At 47.0% G+C, this 27,767-nt stretch overlaps 1 protein-coding gene across 2 annotated transcripts; it reads right to left on the bottom strand.

The window, feature by feature from the left end:
- Window positions 1-91: 91 nt before the first annotated feature.
- On the bottom strand, window positions 92-23,950 carry LOC307222034 (ATP-dependent RNA helicase DDX19B). Of its 2 annotated transcripts, XM_079987049.1 has the most exons (13): window positions 23,822-23,950; window positions 18,614-18,662; window positions 18,420-18,494; window positions 16,899-16,952; window positions 14,745-14,880; window positions 9,341-9,433; window positions 8,917-9,019; window positions 7,795-7,909; window positions 7,126-7,303; window positions 6,067-6,304; window positions 4,600-4,762; window positions 3,968-4,159; window positions 92-2,416 (listed from the first exon to the last, which is right to left on the bottom strand). In XM_079987049.1, the coding sequence occupies exons 1-13, from the start codon at window positions 23,876-23,878 to the stop codon at window positions 2,355-2,357; spliced, it is 1,515 nt and encodes a 504-aa protein (XP_079843175.1). In that variant the 5' UTR covers window positions 23,879-23,950; the 3' UTR covers window positions 92-2,354. The 2 variants fall into 2 exon arrangements, with proteins under 2 accessions (XP_079843175.1, XP_079843176.1); XM_079987050.1 differs by lacking the exon at window positions 18,420-18,494.
- Between the last annotated feature and the right edge of the window lie 3,817 nt (window positions 23,951-27,767).

Below are 27,767 nucleotides of genomic sequence, written 5' to 3'. Positions count from 1 at the left end.
CAAAGCTGGTTGTTAATACACACACAAACAACTGTCAACTCTGGCTGAAAAAAAGTAGTCTACCTGAATGAGAAAGGCAGCCAGGACTACATTTCAGTCTTTTGGGTTCTTTATTCCAACTGAAAAGTACATTAGGAAAATCACGCAGGCCCACCCATCTTCTATTCAAGACCAGCGCAATGCTCTCAATATTGTCACTCGGCAGTTCTACATAAAGAAAGTGGTTGAATAGCCTCTGCCACAAAAAAGCGCACACTCGGCTGTCCCCCTTGCAAGGAAGAAAAATAGATATATCCTGGTAAAGTTGGTATGTATTTTTTTAAAAATGGCTCCACCACTTCTTAAAGCCGTTTAACACAAATTGATTGGAGTCTGCATTTGTCCACTTCCTAAATTTATATTTAGATTCCACATTTCCATCATTGAACAGAAGTTAACAACTGGAATGTTTTAAAAAAATTTAAAATGACATTTTAAAAAAGGATATGGATAAATCCACAAAATTTACCATTTATTAGGTTTTTTTAAAAGATTCCTGTGCCAAGTAGGGGGTTGTCCCGATCCTCCAACTATCATGAGGTTGGGGGAACTGCCCCCCTTTCAAGATAAAACATACTTAAAAACTGCATTAGCACAAGAAGTCTTTGGCCCCACAATGCATCCCTTTTCCTGCCTGACCACATTAACACTTCAGTCTTACACTGCTAACCACCAAGTTCCCTTTTTGCTGTGCTGCAACAGAAGTTAGTCTGAATTGGCCTAGACAGTTCGACGTCCACCATTCCCTGTTCTAGATGGATTTCCGGAATCGGCCACACCTTGTGTCAGAAGGGCACAAAGATAAGACTGAGCTTCCCCTGCCTCCAGATCAGCTGCTACAGAGGCCAGGAATACAACTTGGCCTATTAGACAGAGTCTACCCTGGCAACCAGGTGGCCTTGGAATTGTTATACCTGTCTAAAATGCAGCCTGCTGGCAGATTTTACGATGGGAATGAAACAAGGCCCAGGAAAGAGGTTATACTGGCTTTGCAGTTGCATTGCTAGAGTAAGAGCCATCCTTTGCAATTCTTTTCCTTGGGCGATGGGGGCATGCAACCAACAAATCTTTAATCCATCCTCCTCTACTTCTTCATTGCTTCCTGCTTGCAAAGTGCAGATCTACCCGATACTCTGACACAACGGAGGACTTGCTGATTAACCTCTTCATCCCTTTTCCTGACCGAAGTAGTACAGGTTGTCTTTTCTGGTATGGCAGAACTGATAATACACCCTACATCCACTGTGCTAAATTGGCATCCGTCGCCACAACAGCATTTTAAATACAAAGACAGCTCCAGGGGTACCACAAAGGCTGGCATGACCATGCATTTGCTGAGAGCCAAAAGAGACTCCTGGACCTGAAGCAATGAGGAGGCAGGCTCACAAAGGGTGCCTGACCTTCCAAAATCTACAGCAGACACTGCCTCTGCCAACCCTGTGAACAAAAAACATATCCAAAAGCAACAGCTCTCCCCTCAAGCCGCTCTGAGCAGTCCTGCGTGGTGACTGAGGATCTCAAGACTCCATAGAACAGGGGTGGTCAGTATAGGACCTCCCTAGATGCAGTTGGACTATCACACCCATCATATTTTGACTACAGCGCCCATGCTGCCTGCTGTGAGTTTGGAGTTCAAAAGCTTCTGCAGGTCAGCAGGTTAGAATACAGTTCCTAAGGCATGTTCCTTGCAAGGGAGAAGTTAAAAGTCAGGTGATTGTTCAGCCTACTGAAGAGCAATTACCTCTGGACCACCTATCTAAGGAATTAGCAGTGTGATCTGCAGAGATCTAGGAAACAGAAAGCTCTAAGTGAAAAACGCCATTTCACAAAAACTCCTTTTTGCCAGATTTCCGAGCTCTCTCCGTCAAAGAACAGAAGGTCCTCTCTATATACAACTGGGTTGTTGGAACATTTAATATACCGCTTGGCCATGGTTAAAATGTTGCTCCTCTCTTGACAGAGATCAAAGCAGGTGTGTCTGATTCTCTCCTCTACTTAGTGATTGGCTATGTTTTTGGCATCATCTTTAGAATTTAAGATATCTTCCCATTTTAAGGCTAAACTAAAAAATAAAGGAAGTTAAAATTTGTTGTAAACATTTCTTCTTTCTCCAAAGTTTGTACTTCTTTAAAAATCAAGTCCAGCCACACTCTTTTTTTTCTTTTTTAAAGTTGAGGTAATTTCTGTGTATTTGTTATCTTTAAAAAGTCCCTTTGCGTGTGACTGGCTAAGACGTGTGCCAATCAGGATGCGATCCAATTGCAGTAGGAGTGCTACCGTGGGAGGGATTGTGCACCAATTCCGGCAACCGGGCTTCAATTTGCTATTTTCTCAATTTCATCCAAATCGTCTGTATCCAGCTTGTGAATTTTCTTGTCTGGGGAGGGGGTGGGGGGAGAGAGAAAGTGGAGTCAAATTATCAAGAAAGAACTGGAATTACAACCAGGGATTGCATCAAACCAAATCCTCTTCAGGTTAAACCAAGGAGGGGTGGTGGTGAGAAACATTTAAAGGCCGACAGCCAAACATCTTTTTCACAATTAAAACGGAACCTGGAGAAACATACCACTTCACTTTTACAGTAATAACAACAGCAACAACAATTTTATTATTTGTACCCCGCCCATCTATCTGGGTTGCCCCAGCCACTCTGAGTGGCCTTCCAGTGTACAGGATTGAGAGTCGGCCACCTTCCCAGAAGGCCCACCTCCTTTGCTACTGCACAAATCAGTGCTCAAAGCCTCAGAGCACATCCCTAATTGGAAGAAGGCAAGTCCAGCACAGTGCTTCATGCAGAGAGACAACAGACCCCATCTCTCAGAGAGGAAGGCAGTTAAGCACCTTCTGTGCAGTGGGTCCCAGCACACACAATGACAGTCCCCTGGGAACAGAGCCGATGGCATGGCTCTCTGTTCTGGCCTTGCCTACTTCCACAGAAATAGTGGTCTGCCTTCTGAGTTGATAACGCCCAAGGGACATTAAATTAGCTTCGGCCAACCTGGTGCACCCCGACTTTCCATCACCATCCCTGGCCACCAGGGTTGAGGGGAATCGTAGTCTGACAGCAGCTAGATAGAGGACAGCTAGGTTGGGAAATATTGCATTCAATTAATTTTTTTAAAAAGGTACCGTATTTTTCACTCTATAAGACGCACCAGACCATAAGACGCACCTAGTTTTTGGAGGAGGAAGATAAGGGGGGCGGGGATTCTGAATCCCAGAAGCCAGAACAGCAAGAGGGATCACTGCGCAGTGAAAGCAGCAATCACTCTTGCTGTTACTGGCTTCTGGGATAGCTGCGCAGCCTGCATTCGCTCCATAAGACGTGCACACATTTCCCCTTACTTTTTAGGAGAGAAAAAGTGAGTCTTATAGAGCAAAAAATACGGTAATTCTTGGGACAACACTGGCAGCTCTCTCTCATGGCAGAGTTTGAGGATTACTAATCTAATCCAGTGATTGTGAAGCTTCAGTCTGGGAGGGAAAGAGATTCTCCTTGGCCAAGTTGCTTTGGCTGGGGATGGAGAGGCCTCACCAACCTCACCTGTCCTCACAAACAGTTTGACAGAGTGGTTTTCCCAGAGGCCTGTTTCTGAGGATATCCAATCATTACCAGGTGGAGATGCGTAGTTTATCCCAAAAGATTAAGAGGGGGGAACATGCGGCCCTCCAGATGGTGTTGGACTCCAGTTCCCATCATCCACAACAACTCGCCATGTTGATGGGGGACGCTGGAGTCCAACAACACTTGGAGATCCCAGCAAATAGGGGTTCAGGTTACCACCACTCCTCCCACCTTCCTGATGTGGGGTGCAGAACACCCAGAACAGCACACAATTATTTGACTTGGAAGTGCCCTGTTAGGCTGCACAATAGCCGCTTAAGACGCTCAACAAAAGATGGGGGAAAGAAGCATGGCAGGACGTACTGAAATGTTCCTGGATCCTGTTGAGGATGTTCAAACTGTGCTTGCTGTCCACCATGTTGATGGCCAGGCCCCGCTTGCCAAAACGTCCCGTGCGGCCAATGCGGTGAAGATATGTCTCGTTGTCCGGATTCCCATCTTTATCCACTGGAAGGTCAAAGTTGATGACGACAGAGACCTGCTCCACGTCGATCCCTAGGGGAGGAGAGCATTGCAAGATTTGGAGAGGACAGCTCGTTCCTTTATAGAAGGAATAAGGTTTACAAAAGCACAGAATGTTTGCAGCACAGAAGGCCTAAAATGTGCCCTTAAAACATACCAACAAAAAAACCAGCCACCAATTTATTTACTTAAAATCTAGCAGCCTTTTCCAAGTTCTCTTAGTTCTGATTTTTTGTTTTCAAAAACAAACAAAATGGAGCTGAATCGTAAAATCAGTGTTGGAAGGGGCCACCAGGGTCATCTAGTCCAACCCCCTGCAGTGCAGGAATGGGAGAGGTATTGAGTAGTGCACTAAGGCAATTGTTCCATCAGGGCAAGTATTTTGGTTTGCCCTCTCCTCCCTCCAGCCCCCATTCTGGGGGTCCTCCTGACCCCGAAGCCAATTTTGGAGAGTACAGGGAGTACACCATTACCTCGGGCACAGACATTCGTAGTCACCAACACTTTCTCCTTGCCCTCCCGGAAGCGATCGATCACCGCGGCACGCTGCTCCACCATCATCTCGCCACTCAAGAGAGCCACCTGGTGACCCTCCTTGGAGAGCTCCCCAGCTAGCCAGCCAGCTGTTTTGCGAGTCTGCAAAATGTGAAACAAAAAGAGGAGCACCCCCATGAACACCAACAGAGAGGGGCTTTTTTATGGCAAGGGATTTCCACCTCTGCTTAACCCTACATTTGGAAATAAAGGAAGAACTCCACTTAGGTACTTCCTGCTCAGTTCCTCTTTGCATTGGCTCAGTCTCTCCAACATTGAGCATGAGCCTCTTAAATAGGCCTATGTTTCATTCGATGATGCCAGGATTAGACACTCACCCTCCCTGTAGGTCAGAACAGAGCTGAGGTGCAAAAAGCTCTCTCTCTCTGAGTATGACAGTAGATGGTGTAGGTGCCGATTTAGTTCTTTTAAAAAAGAGCCGATTTAATTCTTTTTTAAAACTGGGGTGCCCCCACCTCTTCCCTCAAAGCACTTACATGCTACTCCAGAAGACCTGGAAACTAATTGTGAAACTGGATACAATGCCCAATAGCCATCCAGAAATATGGGAAGAGATCTGGGGAAAGATCCTGGGACAAGTTTCTGGAAACCCATCAAAACTTGGGAATGGAGAATGCATATGTATTCCCCATCAGTCTCAGAAGATTTCTACAAACTCATCTTCAGGTCTTACTTGACCCTAGCTAGACTTAATCAAATAACCTGTGTTGGAGATGGAAGACTACAAGTGCCGATATACTACACAGATTTTGGCCATGTCCTCAAATAATACCCTCCTGGACTTCAGTGTTGAAATAAATTGAGAATATTATAGGGCATTTGCTACAAGTAACATTGGGGTATGTAAAAGACTATGTTTCGTTAAAGGACAGGGAGATAACAACACTTTCCAACAGCTGCCTGCATGGCAATTAGTTTCAAGCAAGAGAAAAAAAATGTTCCAGCATTGGACTGCTGGATTATAAAACTATGGGATGGTGCCCAAATGATAAAATCAACTAATAACAATAAAAGTGAGAGAAAGGAGACAAATTGATGATGAATGTGTTGAAAATCGGGTCCCATTACTTAGGAAAATGCTGAATTACACAGTCTGTTGTGAATATTATAATAGCAGAAGGGCAAAACCAGCACCAAAAATGAATACTGTCTCCAAAAATATTTTGCAAAAGGATACTATGTGCTTTTGGGCCTCTGCTGTGTTATCTATATGATCCGCTATTTAGTTGGAAATATTTTTAATTTCTTCCTATACGCATAAAAAATGCAAGGCTGCCATAGCACAGCCCCCACTGGAGGATTTGTAGTGATGCATCACTGTTTTGGATTTGCATGAAGCCAAAAGCAAGAGCGGTTGGTGAGCAGCAAACAAAAAAAGGACTCACGTGGCAGAAGATCATGGCTTGTGCAATTGTGATGGCGCCATAGATGTTGCAGAGGGCATGGAATTTCTCCTCACGGCTGTTGCACAGGACGTAATACTGCTTGATGGTGTCCAGAGTCTCCTCCTCCCGCTTCAGCTTGATGATGTTGGGGTCGGGGACAACTTTCTGGGCAAACTTCCACACAGAGTCTTCAAACGTGGCTGAGAAGAGCAACATCTGGCAGTCTTTGGGAAGCATCCTGAGAGATAGGATACGGGTGGGGTGGGGAGAAAAGTCACATTCTTTCCTCAGCTAGAGAGTCACAGTAAGAACTGAACAACTCCACTAGATCACACCAATGGCCCTTCTAGCCAGAGACTTTTCTTCTCAACAGCTGTTGACCAGAAGTTCCCAGAAGCCCACAATCAGGGCTTGAAGAGAACAGTCCTCCACTGCCATCTTGGGATCCCTGCTCCCCCAGCAGAGTTTTTTCAGAAAGACATTGACAAACTTGGAGGTTCCATTGAGCCATCACTGCTACAGCTTACATTTTTGAGACTTCTCCTTTTCCATAAATGTGTCTAATCCCCTTTGATTTCTAAACTAGTGACCATTACTACAACCTAAGAAGAGCCTGCTGGACCAGGCCAACGGCCCATCTAGTCCAGCATCCTGTTCTCACAGCAGCCAACCAGGAAACCTGCAATTAGGACCCGGGCACAAGAGCCCTCTCCCCTCCTGTGGTTCCCAGCACCTGAAACTCAGAGGCATTACTGCCTCCAACTGTGGAGGCAGAGGACAGCCACTGTGGCTGGTAGCCTTCAATGTAGTAGCACCGTACCTAAAATGCCAAACGTGGCAGACTGGGACAATTATTGGGAGATAACAGAGCTCCTGAAGCAACTACTATTATGCAAGGCCCAAGCTCCTTCGGGCCGGTAAAGTCAGAAGTAAGTTTCGTTTCTGTTGAAATTTGCAACTAACAGGAAGGGTACTGGATGTGCACAGCTGCGCCAGGGAAATCCGGCATTGAACTGGTGACAAGGCACCCAGTCAATTGTACAAGGAGTCCACCCTTACCTCTGGATGCGGATGCTCTGATCCTGGTGACCCTGGGTGGCTATCATGACATCGGCCTCATCCAAGACAAAGACTTTGATCTTCTTGGGGTCAATGAATTTCAGCTTGGAGCACCAATCCAGGACGGTGCCAGGCGTGCCAATGACAATCTGCTCAGCAATCTTCTGGCCACGCTCCACTATTCATGGAAGAGATCAAGGGCAGATGTGAGGTAGGCAGAACCCCAGCAGACCCAGAAAGGGCAGCACTATCTGCTTGGGGGCGCTTTTCCTGCTGGAGCGACCAAACTGTGCTTCGTCTCCTACCATCTGTGGAAACCAACTCTTCCCCATCCCCAGCCCCTCACTCGCAATGCCTAAAATTCAGCATTGAAAGAGCTCATCAACCCTGTCAGCCAGAAAACCCACATTTGTAAGCAACCCAGCAGGTTAACTATAGAAACACCAACTTGAGGGGCTAATTGGTCTGGTCTGGATCCTCCTGGCTCAGGCTATTATCAGCAGCATCTGGATGAGTCCCACTGCCACATAGACCCCGCAAAGGCCTTCCAGTTAGGATTCGGTCCCTCCCTGGTGACTTATATGCCCTTTTTGACATTTCCTTGCCTGCGTACTCTAGTCTGCTTGTGAGATACTGAGTATTATTCAGCAGGATGGAGTTCACACTCACGTTTGTTGCCTCGAACTGCGTAGGCCAGCTTCAGCTCTGGATAAAACCTGCCCATCTGCTCGATCACCTTCCCTGTCTGAAGAGCCAGCTCGTAGGTTGGAGAGAGGCAGAGACACTGCAAGAGGAAGGAGGCAAGTCTGGGACACTGTCCTAAGGCAAGTGGATGTTATGATGTTACTATGGTGCAGCGCATGCCCACCCTGCAGTGTCCTCCGCCACATGGCCTCAGTTCCTGCCATGCTTGTGGAGTGGTTGCCATTCATTCCCAGGGAGAAACCTATCCCCAGGCTGTTCTCTCTCTCTCTCCCTCCCTCCCCCCCTCACTTTTATGCATGTTGCTCGGCCCACTTTGCCTTTGATCCCTTCTACGACTGACACATGACCCGCACAAGGTTTCCTAAAAGGGAATGCGGTCCTCAAGCTGGAAAAAGGCTTCTAACCCATGGTTCAGCTGATTGGCCAATTACACCGTAAATAGAGAGGAGCTCTGCAAAAGTGGCAAGAAGAAAGCCTGACACTGGCCCTCTGAGGAGACTATGCTGAAGAGATCCGGTATGGTTGGCCAATTGGTGCCAAGGAAGGATAGGACGTTTTTTATGTATGCTACTACAGCAGCAAGAATTCTTCTCGCAAAGTACTGGAAGACACAAGAACTACCTACTCTGGAAGAATGGCAGACGAAGGTGATTGAATATATGGGACTGGCAGAGATGACCGGCAGAATTCGTGACCAGGGGAAAGAGACAGCGGAAGAAGATTGGAAGAAATTCAAGATATATCTTAAAAATTATTGCAAAATCGAGGAGAGCTAGATGTCAGGGACTAAGAAATAGAGAATTGCAGCGGTAACTAATAAGTTAAAGAAAAAGGAATGTAATGAAAGTGAATTAAATAATTAATTATTGGAGAATTGCTAAAAAAAAAAATGTTAAAAATTAAGGATGCAGTAAAAGGGAGGTATGGGGAAGTCGGAGAAACAAGGGGTATGAAAAGAGGATTATGAAATTATACATGTTGTATATGTTTTTGTTTGTGTATGTGAATGTGTTGTTTGTTTATATTTGTGTTGGAAAACCAATAAAAATTATTTAAAAAAAAAAAAAAGAAGAGATCCGCTGTTACCTGGGGGTATCTGTGCTCCGGCTCCACTCTGCTAAGCATCGCCAAGACAAAAGCTGCCGTCTTACCGGTACCAGACTGTGACTGCGCAATCAGGTTCTGTGGACTGGAGACACACACCAAAGTGGGGGGGGGGATTACAAGACTTGTGTATTGGGGAGGGGACTATTAAAAGGAAAATTCCTGTTGGGCCACATTGTGGCACCCCATGAGCTACATGTTCCTTTCAAAACACACCTAGCTGCAAGCTGTGCGGGAAGTGGAAGATCAGAAGTGACAGGCAACTTTACAGGGAAGCTTGCCCACCATCCCTAGTCTTTGGGCCCCTCCCAGCCTGAAGACTCTCTTGACTACCTGGCATAACCAGCCAACCCCACACCCGCCCCATACCCATCAGGCACTGCAACAGGTATGCACCAATACATACGGTTCTGCCAGCATCATGGGCAATGCGTTCTCTTGGATTTTGGATGGTCTGTTGAAACCCATGGCATAGACACCCTGCAGCAGCTGTGGCTTCCTACCAGGAAGAAGACAAAAAGGCTAAGCAAAAAGGCTGCTAAGGAACAGCCTGAAGGCAGGCACAGCACACTCCTACGGCAAAAGCAGAGCAGGACTGGGCCTTGCAGCTGTCTGAATAGGAGGCTTGCTGCAACAAATGGGCACAGCAACAAACATACATTATACCATTGTACCATTTCTGAACCATCTGATAAGCCCTAGTTGACACATGGCTGCCCGGCAGCTGGATTTCATCCCTCACTTTTCTGATGAGAAGCTGTGGGCTGGGCAGGAAGTAGTTAACAGGCAGCACCAGAAGCTCAGCAACAGAGGCTATGGATTTGGACAATGCAATCTCAGCAAAAAAGGCCAGTAAGGCTAAGCCCTCTGCTGTGTCTTTTCCCAGTCCCACATTTATGAAGGCAAACACTTCCCGGGCCAGTCTCTGCTGAATGCAGTAACTTTAAAAATGGCATGTTTTTAAAAGTTTTAAAAAGTTGGCTACTTCATTTGCTCCTGAAGATGCCTTAGAATCTGTGGTAGGAGTAGCAGCAGCAGGCGATACAATCAAAGAAACAAAAACACCAGTTTCCCTTCTGCAGCTTTTCGAAAATAGATTCGACACACTCTTATACCTTGTTAAAATGCAGATGTGGACCTCCCTTTTTAAATACCGCAGTGCCCCAAAGCAGCATGAAGCAGAGAGCCTGGAAGCCTCAACTGCAAAAGGGCGCTTTGAACATCCTTGGTAGCCCACTGTGTACCAAAGGGAGCTCAGTGGGGAGAAAAGCATCTAGAGCAGCAATGGTGAAACCTGTGGCCCTCCAGACACCCTTCTCTGACCACTGGCCATGCTGGCTGGGGTTGATGGGTGTCAAACACAAGTTAGCCATCCCAGGCCTGCAGAGTGTCCCGCAACCTGGGGTCCCCAGAAGTTGTTGGACTACAACACCCATTATCCACAGCAAGGTCAGCGGTCAGGGATGATGGGTGAGTTGTAATCCAGCAAGAACTGGAGACCCAAGGTTGAAGAACACTGGGTTAGAGAAACAATAGCTTGGGGTATGAGTTCATAGAAAAAGGTCTCAGGTGCAATCATCAGGGGAGCAGGTGATGTGGAAGAATCTTCTCAGTCCGAGATCCTGGGGAGAAGACAAAACTCTGGGTCTCCTAGATGAGCAAACAGGCTTATCTAGTGTATGACAGTGTCTTATGTTCTTTATTATGAAAACTCACAATTCCTTCTAGGGAAGGGCTGCAAGTTTTGCATGCAAGTGCAATCACTGGCATCTCCAGGAAGGGTAGACAAAGGCTCCCATCTGAAAACCCAGAGAGCTACCAATCAGCGCAGACAATACTAAACTAGACGGACCAACAGTTTGACTCCATATAAAGACAGCTTGTTATGTAGGGAAGGGCCCTTGGCTCAAGTGACAGACTCCAGTTCAACCCCAAGAACGTCCAGTTAAAAGTGTCAGATAACAGGAGACAGGAATAACCTGTCTCAGCCTAAGATCCTGAAGCGCTGCTACTGGGCCCAGAAGGCAGCACTGGGCTAGACGGACTCTCCTACCTGGTGCAAAGGGAGCTTCCTACATTCTTAAGAAGAGCCTGCTGGATCAGGGCCAATGGCCCATCTTGTCCAGCATCCTGTTCTCACACTGGGTACGTGAGCACAAAAGCACTCTTCCCCTCCTGCAGTTTCCAGCAACCGACATACAGAAGCATCACAGACTCCAGTAGTGGAGCATAGCCTCCCCCTGTGAATTTGTCCAATCCTCTTTTAAAGCCTCCCAAGCCAGTGGCCGTGACTGCCTCCTGTGGGAGGGAGTTCCGTAAGTTTACCTATGCGTTATGTGAAGAAGCCTTTTCACCAATCTGTCCTGTATCTCCCAACACTGAGCTTCCCATATCCGGGAAGAGAGACCACAAGGTGAGTGAAGGTGCCCCCCTCCCAATCCTCCGCTTCATGAAAGACAGCTGCAGGCTTTTCCAGGTGACCACTCTGGGCCCAGTACGGGCTCTGGAAAAGCCCTCTGGAAAGAAGCCAGGCATTGTCTCAAAACGCCAGAAATCTGCGAAGCCTTGAACTTTCGGTTGCGTTGCCAAGGAGACACGTAGGCTGTGAAGAGGAACCGGAGACTCGACTTATCTGAAGATCACTATAATTTGCCTTGCCTTTGATTTTTCCAATGAAACCCTTTGCTCTCCAAATAGAGAAGAGTGTACAATCTAAAGCGACTTCCCCCAACCTCCACGTCTATCAGCTATTATTGCAACCGATTTTAAAAATCACCTTCTAAACCACCATCTTCAATGTGATTTACATATAATTATACAATTAAAACCACAAATAGAACAAGACTTAAACTCTAACAAGTGGACACTTGTGGCAAAGACCCATTTATTCAGCTGGGGAAGCCTGTTGGAGCAAAAATATATTCAACTGCTTCCAGAATGCTGTTTCACAGAACAGGGGCAGCCACCACACTAAGAGCCCTTGCTCAGAGTTACTGCGACTTTTGAAAGTCGCAGGAGAAAACTCTCCTGCAGACTGCAACACTCGACTGAAGATATAAGGGAAAGGAGGTCTCTCGAGTTGCCAGTTGGTAGCAATTTCCTGAAGGAGGGGCACAAGGAGGGAAGCATCTTTCCCAACAACAACAGAGCCCTCACCAGACAAAACCATTCAGCTCCTTGGCAAGAAGCAGGGCCCTTTAGGAGATGGCTGCTAGAAGATCCTGCAGGAATGGGATGCTACAGAGCAATTAAAGATGGGATCTTCTTATCCAGGTGGATAAAGGGAGGCCACTGGGTAGTGATCAGTGGCAGACCCTGGGTTGTAGCCAATGCTGGTGCAATTCAGAGCAGACCCACTGCAGTTAATGGACATGACTAATATGAAGTTCAATCTTGTCTACTCTGAGTATATCATAGTTGGATACAACCCAAAGAGTTCGACACCACTGAGCAAATGGATTTCCCAGTACGCACAACAGAAACAAGTATGTATGGCTTGACAGGAGGAGGCGCATCGCCCTGTGGATAGGGAAAACTAGGACAGTGCAAACTTTGCAGCAGGGATGGGAACCATCATGGTAAAGATCCACTTCAGGGGTAGCCCTCCATAGGTTTTTAAGACTCCAACTCCCATCAGCCCCAGTCGGCATGGCCAACCATCATGGATTATGGGTGCTGGAGTCCAAGAGCATCTAGATTGAGGGAACCTGATGTACTGGAACAGGAAATACAAGTTAGGGACAGCTGGTCATATTACAGGAAACTAGGGCCAGGAATAGGGAGGATAGAACACACACCAAAAGGAAGAGGAGCTAGCAGGCTGGAAGGGGAGAGAAAAATGGAGGGGGGGGGGGCAAAATTGTTCCAAGACACCTCTCAGTAAATGGAAGCTCAGTTCCACTTGCCCATCTCGTTTTTCTGCCCCTTTGCTGCCCCTGCATTGCCATGAGGACTGGTACCGTAGCCCTTTCACATAATGCAGCTGTCAGGGATCAGTTGGCAGAGAAGGGGGAGAGACCGGAATGTACAGAGAGCCGCCTCCTTTGATGAGCAGCTGCACTTCGTCAGAGGGAGAGGAGGAGGGGCTGTCAGGAAATACGGAAAATGAGAGGGAGGGAGAAAGGCTGTTATAGTAGAGAGAAAAGAGCAGCCTCTGGCACTTAGGTTTTCATGTAAGGAGAGGAGGAAATGGGGGTGTCTCAAGAAGTTTCACGTCTTGAAGGGGAACAGGCCCGAGCCACTTCTGGCAACTGAGGCAGACATGCTTTTAAGAGCTCCGTACTGTACATAGTTTTGGACTTAATAAATCTTGTAAAGACTGGCTGGAATCCTGGGCTGTTATCTCGGCAAGCACCCACATCCTGACAGCAGCAACCACATGCACACAATGTACTAGCCACAGGGAAGGGCTGCAGCGGCGGTGGGGCACATTGGCCACAAAAATATTCTGATCCAGCTTTACAGCTTGCAGAGTAATGTCTCCGGGACAGGAAGTGGTGGGGAGAAACAGCAGCTCCGATTTTGTCCAGCCCCTTCAAAGCTCTTCCATTTGATATCAGGGTGTTTCTCTAGAAGCCCCCTGAACTCAACAGGGCTTCTTTCAAGACATATAAAATGAGGCTGTATCTCTCCTTAGAGAAGATGCAACTCTGTTTTCCCTGTGTGCTTGGCAGAGACAGTGATCAACCGTTAAGCCCAGATGCTTTTCATCTTTAAACGGACTTGAACAAAGCCGGGAAAACCATTATCTACCCACGCTGCCAGCTGCTAACGCAGGGCACGGATCGGCCTCCATGCTGCGACCATGACGCAAGGTCTCTCTTCCCTCGCAGCAACGGCAAACTCAGCTCAATTAGGCAACAACTATAATTAGGGCAGCAACATTTATTCAATTACAAAACATTCATTTATACCCCACCTACTAGCCAAAGTTCAAGGCAGCTGACGACACAGTCAAAATAAAATTAAGATGAACTAGAGTTGTTAGGGAGAGGCAAAATATCTCCCTGCTCCCCTAGCCCCCCATTCTCAGGTGCGTCAAATGCAACTCTCACACCTGGGCCATGGCAGGACTCAGAATAAATAACTCCAGCCTGGAAATGATAGCTGAAGGGACCAGAAGTTAGTCCCTAACAGGCTAGTGGTGCCACAACAGAAATTAAGGGTTGCATCCAATTCTAGTCCCATTCAGAGACAGACCCACTGAAAATAATAGGCATAAGTAACTGGAGGTCCATAATTTCAAACAGGTCTGCTCTAATTCAGTATTGGTTGAATACAACCCTAAAAGTCCTCCTGAAATGGGGCAAGATAATTTTAATGTTCTATTTTAAACAATGGCAAGGACTTATAATAAAAACTACTGGAGGGTAAGCATTATCTCAAAAGGGTGGTGGGAGTATTTTCTTCCAGAATCACTTGAGCTATTTTGCTGCATTCCATGAACCATGGTCCAAGCCAGATGTAAAAGGCTGCTTCTGAGACACGCAGAAGCCAAGTCTAACAATTTGAATCAAGTCCAGAAGATAGAAGATGGCCCAGCTGTTCACATTTTGGAATCAAGCAAGATGAAATAGGTATCTCTGCCTGCAGACACACAGTCCAGAATTTGTCCACATCATTCAGTGCAACTTGTGGTCCCACTTCACACAAATTACACAGCAGCTCCACCACACACCCGCTAAGGTCACCCTTTCTGGAGAAACTGGGGCTGCACCAGGAAGGGCAAGGCTGCAAAGTTCATTTTACCCAACGGATGCAGGGAAACATGAGCCCGTGGCTCGAAAAGGGAAGCTGGGAGAGGCACTTACAGCCGCAGCTCCTCGAAAGACTTCACGGAGTAGAGGGGCGACGTAGGATCCCTCTGCAAAACCTCCACTTGGTTCGTGTTGTCCACCAGGTTGCTGCGGATCAGCTTGTTGAGCAACGACTGGGCGGCTCGGTCCTCTGACAGGAAGCAACGACAGAAAGAAAGAAAAAGTTGAAGGGGGAGCAAGTAGTCTGCAGTTCAATCCCTTGGCAGAAGCAGATCAATGCCAGCAGCAACCACCACTTCTGAATTCCATCAGCCTTGTTTGAATGAAGCTGTGTGGAGTAGCAGTGTGGAACGCCCAAGGGACCTGGGACCGAGCACTACAGTCCAAAACATCTGGAGGGCAGCAGGATGGCAAGGCTACCCTACAGAAACTCCTATTGTCCCCTCTCCACCAAACTTGGCACATTTTTGGTAAAAGCACTTTGGGAAAACTGAAAATAAAGGAGATATGGGGTATTCCTTAGCACCTATTTAATCCATATACTGCAGGGATGAACAACCAGTAGCCCTCCAGAAGTTGTTGGGACTCCAGCCCCAGTCAGTTCCAGCCAGCGTGGCCAATGGCCAGGGGTGATGGCAGCTAGAGTACTGCTATACAGTGGTGCCCCGCAAGACGAATGCCTCGCAAGACGGAAAACTCGCTAGACGAAAGAGTTTTCCGTTTTGGAGGTGCTTCACAAAATGAATTTCCTATGGGCTTGCTTCGCAAGACGAAAATGTCTTGTGAGTTCCTGCGGGTTTTTTTTCCTCCCCCCCCCCCTTTTCTAAGCCGCTAAGCCGCTTATCCGCTAAAAGCCGCTAAACCGCTAATAGTGCTAATCCGCTAAACCGTCAATGGGCTTGCTTCGCAAGACGAAGAAACCGCTAGACGAAGAGAATCGCGGAACGGATTCTTTTCGTCTTGCGAGGCACCACTGTACTGGCTGGATACCTATAACATATGGACTATTATGAACAGCACAAAATGACCAGAACTGAAATTGGTTCTTCAGGAGTACCGCAGAAGGATGAACTCTGTTCAAAACATGCTGGGCTCCTTTGGAAGAAGGTCAGTGATACACACACACACACACACACACACACACACACCTCTTCCCCCTGTAATTGGTGCCTTTAAACACTTTAAACACCACTTTAAACACTTTAAGTCCAGGCTTTGCCCCAAAAGAATTCTGGGAGGGGTAGTCTGTTAAGGGTGCCGAGAGCTCTAATGCCCTCACAGAGCTATAGTTCCCAGGGTGGTTTAACAAGCCATCTTTCTTCCCAGGGAACTCTGAAAATTGTAACTCTGGGAGGAGAAGAGGCCTTCTAATAACTCCCAGAACTCTTCTCAAACTACAACTCCCAAAGTTCTTTGGTTGGGGGAGGCGGGGAGTCCTGATTGTTGAAAGTTCTATCATAGTGCCGTAAATATGCCGTGCGAATGTGGCCCTGGACACCTGTAAAAATAACATCCTTTCAAGTCCAGTGAACATAATCTGTACTGTGAAGGGGGCGGGGGTACATCCTGCCAAGTCTTTCACTCTGGATTAGAAAGTGGAAGGTGTGGATTCTTGTCCCAGTGGTTGAGATAGAATCAGCAGATGGAAAAGCTGCTGGCACCATGAATGGAACCCTGGTGGGCTTTGCTTTCCCTCAGGACACAGAAGAACTGGACAGTGACACTTGGCTGCCCAGGCCTGCCAAGAAAAGGAGGCTGTGGCTGAGGCTTGATCCAGTGGGCTCTTCTTGTGTTCAGCCACTCTACCACCGAGTTATGGCTCCACCCCCACTGGTCGATCCAGGTAGGCAGGCAGTGGCTCTCCAAGACAGGTAGAAACCTTCACCAACATGATATGTTCCAGATGCTTTCAACTACAGCTCCCATCAGCACCAGCCACAGAAGGGGAAATGCAGCCCCCAAATGTTGTTGGACTACAACTCCCAACATCCCTACCTGCTGGCTATGCTGCCTGCGGCTGATGGGAGTTGGAGCTCAGCAACAGTCTCCTACCACTACCACCACAGATACTTTAACTGAAGATGCAGGGGATTGAACCAGGGACTTTTGTATGTGCAACGGGACATGCTTTACCCACTGAGTTATTCCCCCCCACCCCCGTTTATCTTTGCTTACCCCAGCTTGCCCTTTGGGGTCCGAGACGCTTACCTTTTTCCTCCTCTTCAATTTTCTCCGTATTGTCATCTGTCTTGAGAACTGCTCCTGTGTTCGGACAAACAGTTTACAGTACAATTAAACTGAAGCAGAACAATCATCCTTAATGGGTCAAGTGTTTCATGCTGTACCAACAAGCCAAGGAACTCAAGTAGACAACTATGCTAGATTTCCAGAGAGTTTTACAAGCTAGGTAAAGCCCACAGACTACATATGCCAATCTCTCACCCAGGGAGCGGGGATTGTTGCCCACAGGGCAGAGGCTCCCGAATCCTTTTCAAAGTGCCCCAAGTATTTCTGGCTGGGCAATGGTTTTGGGTTGCTGCATGCTAATTTGGAGGGGTTGATGAAAAGATGCATTTATCTAGGGATAATGTGAGATGGGGTAACAAACGAGGGTTAACAGAAAGGTAATTAACTTATTTGGGGCAGAATCTATTGATAAATTAATTGGGGTAAATAAATTGAAGAGGAACTATGTTGGTGTGATCTAGGATCGGGTGCAAATAGATTGAACAAGTTATCTGGAGGAATTTGAATGGGAATACAGTGGAACCTCGGGTTGTGAACGTGATCTGTGCAGGAGGCACGTTCACAACCTGCAGTGCCGCGTCTGCGCACGCACGAGCACCAAAACCCGGAAGTAACCCGTTCCGGTACTTCTGGGTTTGGTGCGGTCCATAACCCGACAACACGCAACCCGCAGTATTCGCAACCAGAGATATGACTGTAGTCGGTTTGAACTACAGCAGCTGAGTTAAATTCATTATCAAACATGATACTGCGGGACTGAGCCGAGACTTGGGAATCACTCTCTTGCTAAAGGAAGCAAGTATTTCAATATTCACACTCTCCAGCTTGCTTTGCCAATTTAACAGCTGCAGCTATTGGGGGGAAGCAAGTCACAAGTAAACCAACTGAACCTTGTATTCATTTCTGATGCAGCCACTAATTGTATTTCATGCCCTTTCAGGTCTACATTTACATTTACCACCCACCAACCCCATTTGTACAAATACCTGCCAACTCAGAAGACTGCTTTGTGCACCTGTCAGGGTGGCTTCTGGTCCCCAAAAGGTTATGCCACAATATTGTTTGTGTTTAAGTGCCAGCCGCAGGGATTTGTTTTTGTAACCCAGCCAACTTTGGATTCCCTTAAGATTCAGCAGCAGTGGATCTCTGGCCTGCAGCCTTAATCCCGACTGTGGTTCTAATTAGACCCACAAGAAGGCTTCCCCCACAAACCACATGCACCATTCCAACATATGACATCAAGGGTGACATCCAGCACAAAAGATGTCACTGGGGTTGGCTGACCTAGTGTGACTGAGAGGGCTGCTCTCAGCGCCCATCAGCCAGCCAGCCAGCGAGCACCCTTTAAGTCATCACCTGACATCATAATGGCACCAAGTGACTGACAGGTGTGGGCCCCCGCACACCTGCCAAAGTTGGCCTGTGGGTGGTGATGGTGAAGGAGGTAAGGATCTGGCCCACCAGCTGATCCAGTTCCCCCACCTGTGCCTTGAGTTGTCCTGCCTTGTACGATTCTAGCTGCAGCAACAGTGTGAGGGTTGCCTTTTGCTCTGAGTGCTGCGTAGCAAGAACAGGAAAAAAAAAGGAATAGATAAACAGAAAAAGAGAAAGATTTTGGGGAAAGAGGAAAAGTAGTTGATGGCTTGCTCAACCCAGTAAGTCATGGTTATGCTCACCATTAGAGTCTGGCTTGGATTTCTCATCCTTCAGGTGCAAGTTGCTCATCTAAAAAAACAAAAACAGAACAAGTCACCCAAATGCTACAGCTGGTCCAGTTTCTTCACCATTATGCTTTGTACATTTGCAGTCATTCTTACTGCCAGCCTGGCATAAGGCAGACCAGTATATCCCCCACATTGCAGCTGGGAAGGTATAAATCTGTTTCTCAAACTTGGGTCCCCAGCTGTTGTTGGACTACAACTTCCATCATCTCTGACCACTGGTCATAATGATGGGAGCTGTAGTCCAACAACAGCTGGAGACCCAGGTTTGAGAAGCACTGGTACAGAGGTTGATCAAAAGCTATTTTTCCACTGACAGGAAGTGAGCTGGCAGCAGATGCAAGATTCTGAACCAGGGACTCCACAGCTGGAAGCAAAAATCAAAAAGCACATCCAAAACATGGCAATGTGGATTAAGCATGATCCATACCCACATAATATTGATTGTCAGCTGGAAAAGACAGATGGAAATACTTGGGGAGGCAGGAAAAGGAGAAGAATGTAGTGATGACCACCAACTTGGATGGCTTTCGAATCTGACTAAACAAATTCACGGAAGATAAGGATATAAATGACTACTACACATAATGGCTGTGTACTACCTCCAGTATTACAGGAGGTATGGCTACGAACACCAGTTCCTGTGGATCATAAGAGGGGAGAGTGAAGTTGCGCTCATGTGCTGCTTATAGGCTTCCCATAGGCTACTGGATGTTCACTGTGAAAAGTGGATTCTGTCACAGATCCAACTGGGCTCTTCTTAGGTCCTTATGAGGTAACACCCTGAGTGAGCACCTTACAACTGATGCCAAGTATCTTGGAAGAGGGTGTCACTGGCTGGAATCCTGAACATGGAGGACTCTAATAGATAAGAGAGGATAAACAACACTTTGTTGTAGGAGTCTAGCCTTCTCCATACTTTTAAAGCATACCCCAGCACAATGGGATATTTGTCACAGAATCCAGGCTTGAGTTACAGTTGCTTTGCTTTCTACCCAGCTGCTGAGATATATAATATAATTGGGGCAGATTCCTTGCACAAATACTGACTTAACGGAGCTGGCAGAACCCAGGCAGCTTTGCCCCAATTAGATTCCAAAATGCCCTTCAAGTTCTTGGTTATATTACAGTCCTTTGGGAATCTGATCAATAAAGAAAGGATTTACGTGGAGAGCAGCTCTAGATCAGCAAAGATGGTAAATTGCCAGGCATGCACATGTGGAACAAAAGGTACAGGATCCAGTGGTTTCAGCTTCATACTCTTATTTAAAGCAATTTTATCCCACTTCAGGTCACTACCAATAATATTTAGCAAGTGTATGCTGCAGGGGTGGGAAACCTTTTCCAACCCAAGGAGTCCATTCCCTTCTGGGCAACCTTCCAGGGGGCCACATGCCACTGGTGTGAGGAGTCAAGAGGCAAAAGTGGGCAGAACAGTAAATTTAAACCATGGGTAGGCACACTAAGGCCCGCAGGCCGGATCAGGCCCAATTGCCTTCTGGATCTGGCCCGCAGACGGTCCAGGAATCGCTGCGGGCCAGATCCAGCACGCATGCGTTCTTTCCCTCTCCTTCACACGGCGGTGGCGGCACCTCCTCCTGGCTTCTCCTCGCCCTGCCTAGAGGAGGAAGGGGGCTGGGCTTTGTTGGTGCCAGCAGCAGCAGTGCTCGAGTGGCCGCCATTTTAAGCAGCCCCCTCTCCAAAGCCCTTTCATGCGCCGCTTATTGTCTCTCTGCCACTGGCAGATCCTGCCGCTCGCAAGACACAGGTAAGCAGCCACCGGGGCTCATGGTGCTCTTGCATCATCCCCCCCCCCCCCAAATATAGTCTGGCCCCCCACAAGGTCCGAGGGACAGTGGACTGGCCCCCTGCTGAAAAAGTTTACTGACCCCTGGTCTAAACCCTACCTTTGCTTCCTGTGCTACTATGTACACACAACCCTCTCTATCTTCCTTCCAGGCAAGCAAGAGGCATTAGGAGTCCAAGGACACATTCCAGCCCAGCAAAAATTCTCAAAAAGAACATGAAGCAAGGCTTGGGGATGGGGAGGTGACCTGAGGAAAAGCCTTAAGGGTTAGATAGAGGGGCCTGGCCCCTCATGACTGAGGAAAGGTTCCCCACTCCAAATTTAGAATAATGAAGGTGGGTGAAGGGTGTCAGACAGTAAGGGACTGCCACCTCTCTTGCTAAAGTGGCGAGCTGCACTGTAAATGAGTAGGAGCCTTTTGCAGTGAGCGTTACAGCTTTTACTATTGTGGTGGTTGTAAAAGATAATGGATACCGCAATGGGTTATGACTTTAAAAAGAAACCAGTAGCATATTTTGACTAACATAGCACTTTAATTGTATTTTTGTATGATTGGGAATGGACTGTGGCCAGCATTCGAAACTCCCATTGTTCTAGGTGCATTTTGCAACATTGAATTTCATTAGTGCAAGCAGTTTCTGAGCTCTGGGTGCAGTGCTGTGCCTAAGATTTCAGATTAAAACTGCATAGTGGAAGGAAAGGAGGACCTTCTTCTGCATCCCCACTTCCAGCCACTCTCCAGACTGGAGAAGAGAATATTAGGAATTTTAAGAATATTTGGGGGATGGGCAGGGGAAGCATGGCATTGTTTTTTGCAGTCTTCAGATGAGGACTAGACCATGTGAAAAATGAATATAATATTTTAGCTGCAGTTCATTCATCTTCAACTTTGTATTCTCGTTATTAAAAAATGTCCCTAGACATTGTTGTTGCACCCAAAGCTTAGATTTAAGGTGCCATTTAGCTCCTAAATTTCATATCCCAGTTTCTAACACTGCCTGTGGCTAAACAATAAAGATCTGTACAGGGCACATATGACAAATTTGTTTGAATGCGACAGATATGCAGGGTTTTGTTACATAAAATAAGGAAAGTTTCAAGTGCTTTACCCACTAAAAAGTTTTTTTTAAAAAATCCCCAAGTTTTAAGTACTTTAAAAAGACAACACTGGTTAATAAATACAGAGAGAAACACGGACTGCAAGCAACTGCTTTATCTCCACTACCAGATTCTCGCCCCCATATCTTGAATTTAGTATCACACTCCTTTAAAGGAAACATGGAAAAAGCACTACAGCTTTAGTTCATGTGTCACAAAAGCTGGTTGGAGATATATTATACTTCCCTGCTATCCGCCGATAGAATCATAGAATTAGAATGGAACCACAAGGGTCATCTTGTTCAACCCCCTGCATTGCAGGAATCTTTTACCCCACAGGGGGCTCTAAACCTGAGATTAAGTCTCATGTTCTACCAACTGAGCTATCCCAGATAATGGCATTGCACTAAACATACATACCGTATATCCCAATGGGACAAGAAATGCCAGATTCCTTCCATGGTATTTGGCACCCATTTCTGGATTACCTGGACAAATAGGCCCAGATCATATGTCCATCCACTATGGGACTCTGCTTACATCATGAAGGTCCATGGGCCCACTTAAGCATCCAGACAAAGTTCCCAATTTCTATAAAACCATATACCAGGGAATTTTTAAAAAGTTTAAATACGGTAATCTCTGTATTTAGGAAACCAGTTCTCTTCCTCCCTCCTCCAGTGGGGTCAGAAAATATGTCCTCCCTTCCAACATTAATAATACAACCACAAACCTCTGTTTTAAGGAAATTAGCTCCTCCCAGGAATCTCAGGAAAATACATGAACTTTCAAAAATGCAGAATTTTACCAAGGCAGCATGGAACGCCAGATAAAATGTTAAAAAGTATGTACTGCAACAAGTACAGCCAATAAAATACTACTGTTTCTATTTCCGCTAACTACATCGCACAATTCAGAATGTGTTCCTGTGGATAGTGTGGTGCAGCAACTAGAGTAGACATGGTGACTTGCAGAGACTATTGGACTGTAACTCCCACCAGCCCCCAACCAACATAGTGAATGGTCCAGGATGATTGGAACTTCAGTCCAGCAACATTTGCAGGGCACCACAGAGGACGCTCAGTCCCTGCTCCTGCCAACCTAGCAGTTTGAAAGCACATCAAAGTGCAAGTAGATAAACAGGTACCACTCCAATGAGAAGGTAAACGACGTTTCCGTGCACTGCTCTGGTTCGCCAGAAGCGGCTTAGTCATGCTGGCCAAATGACCCGGAAGCTGTATGCCGGCTCCCTCGGCCAATAAAACGAGATGAGCGCCGCAACCCCAGAGTTGGTCACAACTGGACCTAATGGTCAGGTGTCCCTTTACCTTTACAGAGGACGAAGACTGGGGAAGGTATCTTGATCATGAAGCTCACTAGCAAGAGTACCTCACAAGGTTGTTGCAACGATAAAATGGGAACTATGCATGCTGCCTTCAGCCACTTGGGTTAAAGCAGGATGTTAATACACAAAATGTGCATGTGATGGAAGAACAGACAGCATAAGTCTGAGGCAGCTTCCAGGCACCTCCACGGGAAGTTACATTATTGTTTTATGCCACCTTTCAGCCAAAAAGGCTCCCTGGGTGGCTCATTCATTTTGATTGCACTCACTTTGGCTTGCATGCCTACGAGCAGTGAAGTGCAGGGGGTTAGAACAGTGTTCCCAAAGGGTTGCATGGCTGTAACTTCAACTCTGATCATCCCTAACCACAGGCAAGGTTGACGGGCATTTCTAGCAACCTCTAGAATGGGGAGGAGAGAAAATGTGATGGTCGAAGTGTCGGACTAGGACTTGGAAGACCAGGGTTCAAATCCCCCCTCAGCCATGAAGCTCACTGGGTGGCTTTGGGCCAGTTGCTTGCCTCCCAACCTAACCTACCTCCCAGGGTTATTGCAAGGATAACAAGGGGTGGGGGTGGAGTGGGCCTTTCGTTCCTTGGAGGAAAAGGTGACGAATTATATAAATGTAATAAATGAATTATTAAATAATTATGGGGCGTTGGGAGAACGACTAAGGAGGCCCAAGGTCCATCACACCCACCCCTCAGCCATGGAGCTCACCACGTGACCTTGGGCCACCTGCCCTACCTCGCAGGGCTGTTGTAAACAACGGAGACCAGCAACGCGTGGAGAGCAATACATGCCGCCTTGAGAGGAAAAGCGAGTTACGGAAAAAAGAAAAAAAATACCATAATAAGAAGGAAGGGTCCCCTCCCCCCACCCCACCCGGGCTTCTCCCCTCTCTGCCTTCTCACCGACTCCGCCGCCGCTTCCTGCTCGTCCACCGCCAGAGCCCAGGAATCCGTCGCCATGCTGGCGCGCGCGAGGAAGGAGCCTCCTGGCTGAGCAGCGCTAGCCGCAACGGAGCCGCCGGAAAGAACTGCGCAGGCGCTAACGGAAATGACGCGCACTGCCCGGTAGAGACATTAAGAGAGTCCGGGCAGGAAACTCAGTCCGCGTCGTTGCTGTACCGGGAGCTATAAGTTCCTCCTTCCACTCCTGGTTCTCTGATTCGGAGGGTCTAGGACTCTCTCAGCCCCCCATTTGCTGTTAGCTCACCTTTCCTCCGGCCAAATCCATTCAAATGATATTTTTAAAAACGCATTTTTAATAATAATAATAATAATAATAATAATAGTTCCAGTCCAGCTAGGGATTCTTGTTAGCTTTTTATGTTTTAAATCTTTAGGACAATCAACTTACGAACACAAACAGAGAGGAACCTAATACACGGGACAAGCACCCAACTCAAAAGAATGGTTTATTCAGGATGACCCAATTGGGACCCAGTTTGGTAGCCAAATACTTATTTCAGCTAGCCCCCTGAAATATTGATTGATTGAATTTATATACCACCTTATACCCAGAGGTCTCAGAGTGGTTTACAGAAAAGAAATTTATTTCTACCACTGCCATCCTCCCTCCCTCTCTCTCTCTCTGCCACCTCCTTTCTTACTCTGCCTCTTCCTCCCCACTGTCCTGTCTGAGCAGATGGCTAGCAGACAGTTTTTGAAATTAGGCCTAAGGCTATGAAAGCTGTGGGACGCAGGTGGCGCTGTGGGTTAAAGCCTCAGCGCCTAGGGCTTGCCGATCGAAAGGTCGGTGGTTCGAATCCCTGTGGCGGGGTGCGCTCCCGCTGCTCGGTCCCAGCGCCTGCCAACCTAGCAGTTCGAAAGCACCTCCGGGTGCAAGTAGATAAATAGGGACCGCTTACCAGTGGGAAGGTAAACGGCGTTTCCGTGTGCGGCTCTGGCTCTGGCCAGAGCAGCGATGTCACGCTGGCCACGTGACCCGGAAGTGTCTCCGGACAGCGCTGGCCCCTGGCCTCTTAAGTGAGATGGGCGCACAACCCCAGAGTCTGTCAAGACTGGCCCGTACGGGCAGGGGTACCTTTACCTTTACCTTTACCTTTACCTATGAAAGCTGCCCATTCCTGGTTTGAAAGGAATGTGCCTTGAGGATTTCATGTACAGTACCCTGACCAAAGGGCAAGCAACAAATGTTTGAATCCTGGAAAATTTGAGGTTTTATGTGGTTCCCATGTCCAGAATTATAGAATTGTGGTTTAAACAGTTTACTAAAAATATAAAACAAGGAAATCAAGGGAAAATTAACATCAGTACTTTAAAACATACAAAAGTTGAAATAGTAAAACAGATCAAAATGACCTCAAATTCCTGAACAGCTGGGTAAGGTAAAGGTAAAGGTACCCCTGCCCGTACGGGCCAGTCTTGACAGACTCTGGGGTTGTGCGCCCATCTCACTTAAGAAGCCAGGGGCCAGCGCTGTCCGGAGACACTTCCGGGTCACGTGGCCAGCGTGACATCGCTGCTCTGGCCAGAGCCAGAGCCAGAGTCGCACACGGAAACGCCGTTTACCTTCCCGCTAGTAAGCGGTCCCTATTTATCTACTTGCACCCAGGGGTGCTTTCGAACTGCTAGGTTGGCAGGCGCTGGGACCGAACGACGGGAGCGCACCCCGCTGCAGGGATTCGAACCGCCGACCTTTCGATCGGCAAGCCCTAGGCGCTGAGGCTTTTACCCACAGCGCCACCTGCGTCCCGAACAGCTGGGTAGGCTTGCCTAAATAAGAATGTTTTTAGCAGGTGATGAAAAGAGCGCAGTAGGCATGAATTATGGCTGTATGATTACCTTTGTAGGAAGAGAGGTGGGAAAATGTATCCCTTTTAATTTTCCTTGATCTCTCAGCAGCCTTCGATACCATTGACCATGGTATCCAGTTGTAGGTGAGTGGCACTGCTTTGCGGTGGTTCCAATCCTACTTGGATGGTCACTTCCAAAGATGCTTGAGGGGAGGGTGTTCTTTGGCCCCATCAAGCCTTCAGTGTGGGGTTCCTCAGTGTTCAATTTCATCCCCTTTGCTGTTTAACGTGGGTTGGCAAACAGGCCCGCGGACGGTCTGGGAATCAGCGTGTTTTTACATGAGTAGAATGTGTCCTTTTATTTAAAATGCATCTCTGGGTTATTTGTGGGGCATAGGAATTCATTCATCCCCCCCCATATAGTCTGGCCCCCCACAAGGTCTGAGGGACAGTGGACCAGCCCCCTGCTGAAAAAGTTTGCTGATCCCTGGTTTAACACCTACATGAAACTGCTGAATGGGGTTATCTGGCGTTTTAGATTACATTGTCAGCAATTCACTGATAACTCTCAGTTCTGCTTCTTTACATCTGCAGGTGGACCATTGTCTTGCCTCGGTAATGGACTGGATGAGAGCTTAAAAACAAGCACAACTGAGGCACTGTTAGTGGGCAGTTCCCTAGACTGGATGGCTGGTAGGTTGCCTCCTCTTGACAGAGTTATGCTGCCTCTCAGTGGTGTGGAGTGCCTTCCATTCCATCACCTTTGGCTGGTAGCCCAGTTTTGGCTCTGTCTGGACAGGTATAGCCTAATCTAGGTTAGATTACTGCGATGTGTTTTACTGCCTGTGCAAGTATACTGAAGCACATGAATCTGACCTTGGGAAAGGTTGCAAGTAAACCAAATTTAACTTGCCAAACATGTGGTCTTTTCCTATGCTAGGGGAAGAGGGGAACTTTGGAAAGGAACGTTTAAAGGGGCCTTTTTGGAACTCACTTAGAAGGGCGTATCTTAAAGGTTTTGCAGCCTACATTACTTCGCTGATTACTTTGTGGCTTTATATCTCTGCTGGGGTTTTCACACCAAAGAGTACTTTTCCCAAACTTGGATCTTGGCATTCAAGAATTCTGGATATACATTTTTTGCACCAACAAACCAAACCAATACCTTTAGAATTTTGTCCCTGTATTCAGCAGTTCTGGGTCTTAGTCTATAATGAGCTTTCTAAAATAGTAATGGAGCTAATTGCTTATGTGCCTGTCCTGTTTTTATTATCCTTGTTTAATGGACCAAATAAGGAGATTCAGCCTGAACTATGGCTGTTGTTTTTATCAAATGCAGCTCATCAGACTGTATTACAATGATGGAAAGCCTTAGATAATGTGATGTTATGACTAAACAACATTTGATCTATCACCTCTTTTGCAAAAATAAAACCCCATCCATAATGTATTGTTATGAGTTTGTGGTTGCTTTTACACCCTAAATTCCTGGGTCTAGTAGGTGTTGAAATTTAGTTAAGGCTTGGGGTATTAAAATCAGGAAATAGCAAGACCCAGGTGGACACCTCCAATTCTTTAATTAAACCAAGTGTTAAAGGCTAATTAAGCTAGGCTAACTTCATGAGGCAATTGTCTGGGGTGATGGGCCATTAAGAAGAATAAAAGATCAAGGGACTCTGTCCGAGATAGCAAATGGGTGAGGGCACTGCCTCCCTCTACTGATAAAGCTGGAGCTTAGAGTAGAGAGATAAAAAAATAGAGTTGCTGTGATGTAAACTAGAGAGATTGATGTAGGATCTCTGCTTGGATCCTAGCTTGTGCCTATGGAGGAAGCAAGACCCTCTTAGAGTGTTAATGTTGTGAACCCCTCCATCGTAGGCTCAGGTTGTATATATGTATAAATAAACCATGTATCATAACAATAGCACACCCTGCTGTGACTCAGTTCCAAGAGGAAACACGGACTCTGGGTAAACTGCCCAGAGCCCCTGTAATCTTGCGCCGCTCAGAGACTGGGGTGGCGTGCAACAGGAGAAACAAGAGGAAGAATGCCTTCACACAGCACAGTCATTATGGAATTCGGTAGCACTGGGTATAGC

The sequence above is a fragment of the Podarcis cretensis genome (genome assembly GCF_951804945.1).
Source record: "Podarcis cretensis genome assembly, chromosome: 8".
NCBI classification, from domain to species: domain Eukaryota; kingdom Metazoa; phylum Chordata; class Lepidosauria; order Squamata; family Lacertidae; genus Podarcis; species Podarcis cretensis.
Note: the sequence above shows the minus strand (reverse complement) of the source record. Positions and strands in the feature narration are given on the sequence as shown.

What these genes read in the sequence shown, in the direction of transcription:
- LOC307222034 (XM_079987049.1), bottom strand. Translation starts at nt 23,878, where the DNA reads ATGGCGACGGATTCCTGGGCTCTGGCGGTGGACGAGCAGGAAGCGGCG. An exon ending in CGGAGCACAGATACCCCCAG is followed by an intron (nt 7,910 to 8,916) that starts GTAACAGCGGAT and finishes TTCCTCTTGCAG; the next exon opens with TGTCTCTGCCTCTCTCCAAC. An exon ending in CAGAGCATCCGCATCCAGAG is followed by an intron (nt 6,305 to 7,125) that starts GTAAGGGTGGAC and finishes CCTATCTCTCAG; the next exon opens with GATGCTTCCCAAAGACTGCC.